This window comes from Podarcis vaucheri (genome assembly GCF_965113315.1).
Source record: "Podarcis vaucheri genome assembly, chromosome: 3".
Taxonomy (NCBI): domain Eukaryota; kingdom Metazoa; phylum Chordata; class Lepidosauria; order Squamata; family Lacertidae; genus Podarcis; species Podarcis vaucheri.
In genome coordinates this window covers 65895257-65907778 of record NC_138761.1, presented here as the reverse complement: position 1 = coordinate 65907778, position 12522 = coordinate 65895257, and the positions used below count along the sequence as shown (strand labels likewise).

General features: G+C 40.8%; 1 protein-coding gene across 1 annotated transcript in view; it reads left to right on the top strand.

The window, feature by feature from the left end:
• Window positions 1-11479, top strand: part of ENPP1 (ectonucleotide pyrophosphatase/phosphodiesterase 1) — a 48151-nt gene extending 36672 nt beyond the window's left edge. Inside the window, exons 14-25 of the mRNA XM_082216075.1 lie at window positions 427-458; window positions 722-849; window positions 1451-1520; window positions 3001-3088; window positions 4415-4590; window positions 5964-5997; window positions 6094-6248; window positions 7090-7225; window positions 7485-7565; window positions 8052-8184; window positions 10614-10770; window positions 10860-11479. Coding sequence (XP_082072201.1) covers window positions 427-458; window positions 722-849; window positions 1451-1520; window positions 3001-3088; window positions 4415-4590; window positions 5964-5997; window positions 6094-6248; window positions 7090-7225; window positions 7485-7565; window positions 8052-8184; window positions 10614-10770; window positions 10860-11027 — 1358 coding nt within the window. The 3' untranslated portion in view covers window positions 11028-11479. The remainder of the gene's footprint in view (window positions 1-426; window positions 459-721; window positions 850-1450; window positions 1521-3000; window positions 3089-4414; window positions 4591-5963; window positions 5998-6093; window positions 6249-7089; window positions 7226-7484; window positions 7566-8051; window positions 8185-10613; window positions 10771-10859) is intronic.
• Window positions 11480-12522: the final 1043 nt, after the last annotated feature.

The following is a 12522-nucleotide window of genomic DNA, read 5'->3' as shown; positions in this document are numbered from 1 at the left end:
TCATACCAAGGGCATGATATTTCAAAGAACACAAAACTCAAGTAGGTTCCAGAAAGATGACTTGTTGCTGCTTGTTTTTATTTATTTAGACGCTTCTCTATGTTTAACTAATATACTGAGCACTCAGAGAAATCTCACATTACTCAAGTAAGTTGATGAACGATTGGAGAGCTTTTCAGCCAAGTCTGCCTGATGCCAGCATGGGACTGGCCACATTGGTTTTTGACACCCTTGTGCTATGCTGTATGGTAAAGAGTTGCTTTTGGTGTGGATAAGGCTATGGCAAAAAAGAGAGAGCCATGAATGCTTGCTAAGGAATATGAAGTATTGTGCAGTTTTTAGATCACCACGACTTATTAGGACATCCTTTATTTTCATTTTTCTTTTGGCCTTTAGGTAACTAATTATTTCATCTAACTCTTCCAGTTGATTACGAAGGCATTGTAAGAAACCTTACAGTAAGTATAGTCATTACTCTCTGTCCAGTTGTAAAATTATAGCTACGTTCTTTATCGGGCTTACCCTTGTGGGTATGACACCAGATCACATGGAAGTGGCTCCCATGATGGGGTGAGAGAGAGAGAAGGGGACCTGAAAGTTTTCTATAGAAGAATTTGAATAGGTTTACTGTTTGAGTTATTCAAGTGTTTCCATTTGGGAACACTTAAAATTTGCAAGCGTAACAGGGTTAAATATGTGTTTTTAATTTCAACATTTTCAGTGCTTGGTTCCAAATCAACCTTTCAAGGCATACCTGAAGCAACTGCTCCCCAAGCGATTTCATTATGCCAAGAATGACCGGATTGAGCCAGTGAATTTTTATATGGACCAGCAATGGCAGTTTGCTCGGTAAGTGGCCACTCTTTCGTTCCTGGCTATGATTTTTTTTTTTTTTACAGGGCCCATGAACTCTACTTGTGCATGGAAGCATTCTTTCATTCCAGCACCGTAACACAAATCGTATGTTTCTGAGTTTTGTTGCTTATTTCTATTAAGTGGGATCAAATTATATATTTGTAACCTTTCTTGAGTTTTCCCTTCTGCTAGTTTGTTGGATTTTGAGGCTGAGCTTTGCTGGTTAGAAGAATTTTAAGGAGCAGGACAATGAGTCAGTCCTGGATATGGAAAGGGAAAAGAAGCTAATGAAGAGATTTGAGAAGCATCCATGGCCGTAGCTAGGATTTGGGGGTGGGGTGGGGCAGCGGCAAAACCTCAGTTAAGTATTTTTGATTATTTACTTGATGGGAGGACGGCCTCCCCTCCGCCGCCCTTGGCTATGACAATGGAAACAGCATTACATAGTCTCAGCAAATGGTGCTCTGAATAGTAGGAAGAGGAACAAATTGTGAAAAAGGAAGGTTTGAGGGTCAGTGGTTGCGCTAGTCAAGCTTTTTCTGTAATGCCGGTTGGCAGGTATTGCCAGTTATCTATTCATGTCTGTGTTTTGTAGGATGCCCTCTGAGCTCAAGTATTGCACTGGTGGATTCCATGGGTCAGACAATGCATTTGCAAATATGCAGGTAAATAGGGTCTCTCCCCTCTGTGCGCTTCCAAGGCTTTTCATGATCCTGGGGTAGCTTTGATGCTGGGATCTCTATCATGCTCCCACTATGTTTCTCACTCATGCCTGACCACTGACCCTCCTTGCCATCTAGACTTGTGTCCTGCCTACTTAGGCTTATTCCAGTTACCTGTAATATGGGGCTGGGAGGCCCCTGTGAGCTCATCTATATATCTTTAAAAGATCCCCCATTGTATTACTTTCATGGGACTGTTCCAAATTCAGGTTGTAGGTGAAGAATTTTATATCTTGCCAGCCAGCATTTTAAATTATCTCACTTTTGATATTTGGATCAAGAACCCATACGTTTATGAAATGCCAGAGATATGGCATTTATCTTACTTTAAATTGCAGATTCTGTCCTGTTCCGAGTGTGATGGAGTGGGATGATACTGGGTAACCCAACATTTATTCTTCTGTACATCTGCAGAGTATGTAGTCCAAATGCATGGCACAGGTATCATCCTTGTATCAGCTCTTGTCTGCTATATTTTTCTGGTGACTGGAGCAGTCTTACAGCTAGATCTTGGTTTTATTAAATGTGCAACTTGCATGAGAATTCAAAAGAATGGTCTTTGCAGGGGACAAGTAGTAGTTTAAGATATTTACTGTAGGAGCATCTGTTGTTACCGAGAAGCATGGCATGCTAATGTTCTTTATCGCAAACAGCAGTGGCTGCACAAATAACAGCTGTTAAAAAAAAATTACCACAAGAGATAAGAAACTCACTCGCCTTGAAAGTAGCAGTCTGTTATTTGCTTTTGTTTGTCTTGAGGGATGCAGCTGTAGTCTGAATAAAGGTAGATTATAACAATTATATCATGACTTCAATAACATTTGCAAGGAAATACATATTGTATTTGTTCAAAGAAAGTAAAAAAGAACCTCAACTGGAACATTTGCAACAATGTAAGCCTCCTGACAGATAATGTTAGATCAAACTTGGTTTTTTGTTTTGTTTTTAAAGCTGGGTTTCCTGTATGCTGTTAAAAAGGGCTATCTCAGTCTTACATGTTTAGATAAATTTAAGGGCTACATAGACACAGGGGCATAATTAGTCACTGTTTACTTCTGCTGGAGACAGTTCTGAAAAATATATGTGAATCAACTATATATTTCTCATACACACAGTCTAAAGTAGAGAAATCTGTTGAAAGGTTGTTCCGATTTCCCCTGAAATAACTTTAACGGAGAATCATTTAAGATGAGCTTAGACTGCATTTGTATTCAGATCAATTTAGCAATTATTAGTTAAACACTAACAGTGCAACCTTATGGAAGTAGTAGAAATAGAATTAATCATGCCTATTCTCAGATAAATGAGAAAAGGACTACATCCTAAATGGATGTTCCAAATGAGTGTGTGTTACACACTGAGAGAGAGAGAGAGAGATATGTTCATTTCATACATATAAAACATAATTTCTGTTTTATTCTAGGCTCTGTTTATTGGGTTTGGACCTGGATTCAAGATTCAAAATGAAGTTGATCCCTTTGAAAACATTGAGATCTACAATTTAATGTGTGGTATGGTAAAGTGGCTGCTCCCCCCCCACACACCTCACAAAGCTTTTGGAAAAATAGTTTTTGATTGGACTGGACTTTTACATGCACATTATGGATACATTTCTTATAGTGGGAAACTGCTGGACTCTGCTGTCTCCTGCCCACGTCAATTTTCAATCTAACAACAACAACCCTACATTTTTTTTAGCCCCTTCTTGTCCTCTTCCTATTCACTCTCTTTCTATACGTGTATCATCTTCTCAGGATTCCCATATCTTAATATTTCCCCTTTCTTGGAGCTCTCTCTACCCATTGCAAACTGCCCCACACTTAAATAAGTGTTTAATGGGTTTCATGGGTTATAGGACATAGACAAGAAGCCAAATAAGCCTTCAGCTTCACCATAAAGACATGTTTTGTTGTCTTACATTTTGAAACTTTGCAAGTGATGAAATGCAGTCTCAACATACAGATTCATGGGAGCTGTATATTAAAGCTCTCTTGCACGGCCCTTGATGACCTGATTATCCAGATTAATAGCTTGTTTCCCCTTAGCATCAATAGCGCTCTCATTTTCTCAGTGTGCATTTATTGAAACGGTTGTTCCTGCACACAGACTTCTCTTTGGGAGAAAACTGTTTGTAAATACTATTCACACTTGTGAGATCCCTGTCAGTTCGAGGCTGCATTGGACTGCTCTTTATTAGGGAATGAATTTTAGCCTATCGTGTATTAGCAGCAGCATCACAGCCTGCAAAGGGCCCAAGCTTTTGCTTCACCTTTAGAACCTCTGTCAACAGTGAAGCTATAGCCCTGTGAAGGAAATGAGAGATAAATTCTTGCAGTTGTAGACTATTCCTGTAGGCTTGAATCAGGGTTGGGGTTGGCCAGTGTGCAAGTGTGCCTTATAGAAGGCGGAAGATCCCAAGCTGTCTTCTATACATATGACAGGCAGTGTTTCTTGGGTAGTGAGCAGACTATAATATACTGTATTTAAAGATTTGCTTGTTCCCATATGAGTCTGCCTACTCACTGATATCTTTAGAGGAAGCACAACTTCACATCTCAATAACGTCTGAGGTCCTTCTCAGTGGTAGTACCCAGGCTCTGGAATTCTGTCTCCCAGGAGACCCACCTGTGGCATGTGATTACTTTATTTTACTGTCTTATACTTTTATGCTTATGATCTGCTTCCAGTGGGCCTTTCAGTTGACCACCAGCATAGATATAATAAAAAATGTCAGAAATTCTAAAGACATGGCATTTTCATGATCATAGTTGCAAGTGGACTGCAGTGCAGAAGTGCACCTTTGAACATCTTTGCCATTGTTTTCTGAACAACTGTAGATCTACTCGGCTTGACACCGGCTCCCAACAATGGAACCCATGGAAGCCTCAACCACCTTTTAAAGAAGGCCAGTTATATGCCGAGACATCCCAAGGAAGAAAGCCTTCCTTCGACATGCCCTCCCACACAACAGAGAACCTCTGCAGATAACCGTGGCTGCCCATGTGATTTTTCAGTAAGTATTCATGAGACCAAAAATATATATGCAGCAATCGATGGCACTCTTGGCTAAACCCATGGAATCCTGCATAAGCTGTGCCAACATCACTTGGCATTCAGTGATGTCAATGAGGGATTTCTATGGTTTGTAATAATTTTTTTTTAAAAAAAACCCTTTAAATATCTATATTTCTAACCCAGTCTTTATAACAATGTGATACCAGGGAGGGTTATCAACCAATACAAACATAACCCAAAAATAAAAGGAGCAGATAAAATCACAGCAAGGGCAGCAATAACAAGAATAATCAATATCTGGCCAGATGGTCACCTCTGTAAAGGCTGGATGGAATAGGTGGTTTTCGGTTGACACTGGAAGCTTATCAGTGTTGGTGCCAGTCATAGTTCAAGGGAAAGGACATACCATGATGGCAGTGAGGAGTGAGAGGTCTGTCCCTTAATGCTGCATAATAGATGTCACTGGGATGAGGAACAGCTAGGAGAACCTCAGCTGTTGATCTTAGCATGTTGTTTTAGAACTTTATAAGTCATTATTAGTGCCTTGAATTTTGCTTGATAGCAAGCAAATTGGGAACCATTGCAACTCTCACAAGATCAGTGCAATAGGATTCCAAGGACCTGAAACAGTCAGCTGACAAGCTGCCACATTTTGCACTAGCTGTAGCTTCTGAACCATCTTCAAAGCAAGCCCCACATACAGCTTATTACAGTAATCCAATCCCAAGGTTGTCAGTGCATGAGTCATAGAGGCTAGACTGTCCCTTTTCAGAAATGGCCATAGCTGGCAAACCAGACAGAGCTGGAAAAGCAGCTTTCTACTGAGACCACACCTAACAACAATGCTGGAACAAGGAGAATTCTCAGACCATGAGCCTCCTCCTTCAAAGGGAAATCTCTCCACCCAGCCCAGCCCCCAGATGATGATGTGAATTCAATTGTTCCTGTCTTGGTCATCAGATTGGTCCTTTGATGAGTGGGTTAGAGACCTAACCCTGTTCCACAACTGATCTTTGCAGATCAGCTGAGGGGGAAGGAGGGAGGGCTATGTGTCTGTAATAACGTTGGTGGTCACACCCATTTAGCTGGCATGTGACCCTTGCAGGGTAGGCCAATGGTAAATTTAGCCCTCAACCATTGACTATTTTAGCTGGGTCTGATAGGAGCTGGAGTTCAACAGCAGCTGGAGGGCCCATAGGTTCTCTGTCTCTGAAGTGGGAGAAACCTTTGTCACTATATCCCCTCATGGGGCCCCTGTGATTGAGAGGAACAAAGATGGAACATAAAAAACAGGACATTTTTGTGTGAAATGTTTTGCTTGGTATGATACACAAAATGACAACCTCACCTTTTTGCTTTCTCTTGCCACAGGTTCAACAACAGATAACTTTCAATACTTCAGAAGGTAAGCGTTGTAACTACTTAGAGAAAAGTATAAATTAAGCAGAAAATCTTTCCAGGAGAAGCAAGCTGAATTGTGTTTTTCTTCCTCCTACTCTAGTAAAGAAGATTGAAAAATACAGTTTGCCATTTGGGAGGCCCAGAGTGCTCCAAAAGAAGCAGGTCTATTGCCTTCTTCACAGCTACCATTATGTAAATGGTTTTAGCCACAAGATCAAGATGCCTTTGTGGAGTGCCTATATGGTTAACAAGCATGTAAGTACATTAGTAATTAAGGACACAGTTTATATTTAAAAGGGGGAAAAGAAGTTATCAGGAGGTGCAAGACTAGTGAGCCTAAACAATACTAAGACGAATACTGATACTAAGAGCAAAACCAAATGGTTCTTAGACAGCACAGTGGTTCCCCATGAGTATTGTGGGAGATTGCAGAACAGGCCCATGTTACAATTCAGCTAATTTACTTCATTTGATATTTAGTTGACTTTCACTGGTTTTCAATGGGTGGGTCAGGACCCACAAGTGGGTTGCAGCAAGATCACCACCACCATGAAAACTTATGGTAAAAGATAAAGAATTGGGTCACAACGAAATTTGATTAGAATTGATTAGAATTCCAAGTTGAAGATTTTGAAGTTCATACATCCAAGATCTCCCACAGCAGCCTGAAGTCCTCCACTTTCACAGTCTTCTGTTGGACAAAGGCCAGGTGGACCACAACACATCCATGTGCTTCTCACATTTGCATGTTACATGTTGTCTCACCCTAGCTATGACCAGCTTGGTCTGAAAAATGTCTGATGCTCCAAAAGGATATTTCCACCAAATAGGCCTACATAGACCTATTCCTGGTGGTGTGGCAAAACGAAGAGGTTTGGAATTATAAAATTCTACTATTAGAGAATTCTTCACAAGTCATATGTTCAGCCAGCCAAACTGAGACTGGAATAATTATTGGCCAGAAAAAAGCTTCACAGGCTAAACCATTTCATAGATGACAGTCAGAGCAAGGGAGGCAATTGTGAATCTGTATCTGACAATTTATTTAATGTGTGGTATGCATACTCAGCAACTAATACCCCATTTTGTTAAATAGGACAATTGGACTGGATCTTCAGAAGCCACCCCAAGCTGTTTCAATGCCGACAGTCGCATTCCTTCGAACCGCAGCCAGATGTGTTCATTTTACAAAAGTCACCCCCAGCTAAACTACGGATTTCTTTTCCCACCAAGTAATTCTGTTTTCTTTCTCATTTCTAAGCAGAGCAACTTATTAGCGTGCAAAGCAAGAGTTGCAGTTTCTGCTTTTATATATAAGATGTAAGGCACCGACTGATTTATGTGCATTGAATTGACATGCAACAGCGCATGTGCACATTGCTGCAACCCAGAAGTGGGCAAAAAGGGGGGGGGAATGGGGCATAAGCCTTTTTTGAGACATTTCATTCAAATTTTGTAATTAATAGTTGTTTATACATTTTTAATTTTCAGATCTGATAAAGGATGAAAGATACAGTAAAATCGAAGCATTCTTATCAAGCAATATTGTACCAATGTACCATGCTTTCCATGGTAAGGGTTAATTGTGTCTTCTCTTTTTATTTTTAAAACCACCACCTGCCACCCAAATCCCTGAAACTCACTAATAAGTAAAGATGTTTGGAGGCAAGTGTGTACTCCCTCAGTTGAAGAATGGCATGAGGAGGCAGCAGGGCTGGCTAGCAGGGGCAGGTGAGGGGTCTGGAGGGCAGCTGCTTGCACCTCCCTGTGCCGCCGCCCCAGTTTGCCTAAAAAATATACAAATCAAGGGAAATTCCCCAGGCCACAGAGGTTATGTGTTATGAGGCCTCCAACATCCCAAAGATGTCATATTTGCCAGCCGTCAGGGGATGGTGATATGTTCATGCCATACAAAACTAGTTTGACAAATAAGAAAAACGAAGGCAGCCTATGATCTTAGTAAGGGAAATGCCAAAAGATGCCCTCTTATCCTGCATGTGTGATTGATAGGAAAGGCACTTGTATTTCCTTGTTCAACTGCTCCCATTGTGTTTTCAGTGATATGGAACTACTTTAATGCGGTCTTACTGCCGGCCTATGCTGCAGCCAGAAATGGTGTCCATGTCATTGCTGGCCCTGTGTTTGATTACGACTACAATGGCTTGTATGATACACCTGAGGAAGTGAAAAGGTAAACATATGTCAGTTGTAGCTATTTTATTACAATTTTATGGCACAAGCTACCATAGAAAAGTTCTTACTATAGTTAATTTCTGGGATGAAACATCAGATAAAATGCATTTTGTTATCTATCTATCATCTATCTATCATCTATCTATCTGTCTGTCTATCTATCTATATCTATCTATCTATCTATCTATCTATCTATCTATCTATCTATCTCCCATTTTTGTATTCTCAGCAATACTGATGGGCCAATAAGTCTGTTTCACTTTCACATGAGTTCACCTAGAAGTTCATTGTGTTCCATTTCTGCAGTCACCTGTGGTTTTATTTCTTTGGAAAGTTAGCCAACAATCTATATTTAAATGCTATTTTAAAACACATTTCTTTCAAAATATGTATTTCTATGGCCTCCCAAATTTGTATTTAAACATATTCTGATACGGTTTCTGAGTTTCTGAGAATTGTATGAAGTATGAATGTTGGTGGATAAAGTAAGTTCTGATCCTCACATTAGTTTGGGAACAAAATAAAAAAAATCCTTCCAGTAGCACCTTAGAGACCAACAAAGTTTGTAATTGGTATGAGCTTCCGTGTGCATGCACGTGACGTCATTTTGAGCGTCTGCGCATGAGCGAGGGGCAAAGCCCAGAAGTACCGTGCTCTGTTACTTCCGGGTCACTGCGGAGCGTAACCTGAAGCACATTTTACCCGAGGTATAACTGTATGTGCATTTATAAATAATAATTTATATTACTTTATATTATTAATAATACAAAACACATGTCCACTTTAATGTAGCGGGCAAAGTTAGCCTAGCCCCTTCCTAAGCTTGAACACTCCCCCTTCTCTGTCTCCACAATTTTTTTGGAAGATTTCATTACCACTTTCCCTTAACTGTGTTTTGTTTTGTCTGAATCAGGGAACATGATTTAATGCTGACTGAAGTTTGTTTCAAAGTAAGCCTACACTAACCATAGGATCCCTGGTTCTGACTAATTAGCAACCACAGTTAAGGGGAAATGGAAGCAGCTACTTCTGGACTGCAGCTCAGCTTTGTGGGAGAGGAACAGAGAAGGAGAGGAGCCCAGTCATTCATGTAGTGCTGAATGAAGATTTAGCATTCAGTCCAAATACAGCCTGTGAATCTGCTACACAGATACTGTCAGGGGTTCAGGAGCAGAGGCACAGGAAAGGGAGGAAACAGAGAGCGAGGGGGAGGAATCAGAAGGAGATATGAGCGAGGACAGCGGCCTGAGATCTCCAAGTCTTTCCAGTGAATCGGAAGACTCACAGAAAGGAGCGCCCGTGGTCAGAGCAAGGGGGGGACCCAGGGGGACACCCCAGGAAGAAGGGACCAGAGGGGACTCAGAGAGCAGCAGTTGGAAATCGGGGCCAGCTTCCCCAGCAGAGCGCAGCGGGGAGGAAGGGTGCCAGGTATCGGGATCCGGCGGCTCGCCGCAGGAGGGAGAGCATGAGTCAGGACTGGCCACACCCCCGTCGGGGAGCAAGGAAACGGTCAAGAGGAAGGTAGAAGGTTGGGCGTGTGCGCCAAGTTCAAATACACAGGAAGGCGGCACAGTAAGCAGCCCGGAAAGGGAGCCGGGTCCTAAAGCCCGCCGCAAGGAGGGAGAAGGGTCCGGGGGGTCAGCGTCGGAAGAGTCCAGGAAGGAAGACACCGAGGGGGGCAGAGGGACCCAGAGAAGAAAGGAAAGACGGAAGAGGTGGAGTAAGGCTAGGGTATTAAGTTGGTGTACAGGAGGCGGAGACTCAGACGGAGCTTTGCCGGTCTAGCTTCTAAGACGTAGAGCTGCACGCTGCGGCTTGAAAATGGAAACTGTAACGCAATAAAGACTTTTATGCAGTATTGCCGGCTAGCGTGGTCCTCTGTGAGCTGGGATCTGAGAGCAGTTCTGACAGATACCTACTATCATTTCGACAAATTCAATTCCTTCCTTCATCTGAGTTGCTATTGTAATTTTTCTTTCTTTCAAAGCTTTCCTTAGGAAAACAATTCTAGTTTTCCAGCTAACTAGACTCATGGTTCCAAAGAGTTCTTTTGACTTATCATGAACTCTGCTTGAAGTAACTCATTAACAGCATCATTAACTGGTAAGCTTCAGTAGGTTTTCTTTAAAATGCGGAAGTAAAGCTTTAAAAAAAGGAAACCTACTTCCAAAGAAACACATTTCATGCCTTTGACATCAAGGGACTTGATCCATCAGCAAATTCTCCTATATGATTCATTTCAAAAATGTTTTCTCACAGCAGAACTTTCTGGTAGGTTGCATTTAGCAGGATCAAACCATTTTAATGTTATAGTTTAGGCTTAAATGTTTTGTCGATTCCACTGTCCATTCTATTGTGGTGTGACAAAACTTTAAAAGCTTACAAGGACAAAGTCTAAGATACTGATTTTTTAAATTTTTATTCCAGGCTCACAAGTAATCCAGAAGTCCTCATTCCAACTCACTACTTTATTATCTTGACAAGTTGTAAAAATATTTCCCAGACTCCTTGGCAATGCGAAGGGTCTCTTGACGTTGCATCTTATGTTATACCTCACAAAGAAGACAACAGTGAAAGCTGCGCAGTGAGTAATCCTAATTCCGCCCCCCCCAAAAAAAGACAGGCACACTCTGTGGCAATCTTTTACACAACCTTTTCTCTCTGCTCCAACAGAATGGCAAGCCTGAGTCCTCGTGGGTGGAAGAGAGAATTAAGTTCCATGCAACCCGAGTCAGAGATGTGGAACTTCTTACGGGACTAAGTTTCTACCATGACAGAAAACAGTCTGTACCCGACATATTACAGCTAAAAACATATTTGCCAAGCTTGGACAAGGCCTAATGTGAGTTTCTATACAGAAAGAGAGAGAAAGAAAGAAACTATATTGCACAAAGTAAATGTTTTAATCGTGCTGGAAGATACTTTTTTTTGAAGATGCTTGAGCAAAATGGGAGCTGGAAAGACTCTCTGCCACATTTGTATCTCAGGGACATTTTATGGACCAACTATAGCAAAAGAGAACAGCTTCTCCCAGCCTGTTATCCACATGAATGAGGTGGAAAATTTTGTATATTATTAAAGTCATTCTGCCAGCCATACGTAAATGGACGCACATGCAACGTCAACAGCTCTTTTCAATTCCATTTAAGTGTTCTGGAATTACTTTATTTTTGTTTATAGTGGATTATTTGTGTTAATAGTGGATTCACTAAAAGTGAAACAACTGGCATGTATATTTTTTAAAAAAGAAGAAGTAATATAAATACTAAATAAAGATACAGCCATGTTCCGGAGTTGTTTTGCAGAATGTACTGTATGTCAAATACTTATAGAAAGAAGAGGCTTCTGATAGCTTTGTAATAGGCCTGTAATATTTGCTGAAAAGAAAAGAAAAAAAATCACTAGCATATTTGTACTGCCCACTCCCTTTTCTGGAAATTGAGAAAATACTGATTTTAAGATACTAGTCCTTTTGAGCAACACATATTTGCTGGTTAGATTTGCTGGTACTGCTTTAAAAAAAAATAATAGGGAGAGATTATCATTTGTCATAAAGATTCCCTTTCCCCTTTGAGATGCAGGAGAATCATTTAACTCAAACAGAAGAAAAGTAAATCCATATATACCATTCAGTGTAAAATGCTGTTTTACACCTAGAAGATTATTCCAATTCCATTTGCCAAAACCCCTGATGCTGGCTGATCCCAACAACTCCAACATAGAATCCGCTTTGGGTATGGGATAGGCATCAGGAGTGGTGATCTTATTAATGCTTCTGAAGTCTGTACAAAATCTAATAGGGCCACCTTGCTTTGGAATGGAAACTACTCGAGAGGACCACATGCTTAGAGATTCCTTGATCGCACCTAACTCTAACATCTCCTTTATTTACTTTCTTATCTTCCTTATCTTCTCCAGCACATGTTAAAGATTTCAGCATATTCACTCAGGACTTTCAAAATTCCCTTTTAACTTGTTCAGGAATTCACTGTTACAAGAGAATGCTGGACTAGATGGGCTTCCTGATCCAGCTTCCAATGTACTTAAGTTGCCTTCTGTAAAGGTGATCCCAGTCACACCCAGTGCTAAGTATTATCCACCACACAGAAATATGCAGGCCTGGTGAAACAGCGCCACCAGGTGTTCTGGACACAACATTTCATGAGCGTTTGAGCATAACAAAACACAAACAAGTTCTGAAGCATTATTTTTTTCCAAGACTTTATAGAATAAAATGTGGGCTTCATTTTTTTATGGCGACTGTTTGCCACTTTAAAATATTAATTTTGCTAATCAAAGTGACATACCATCGCAAAATGAAGCCCACATTTTATTT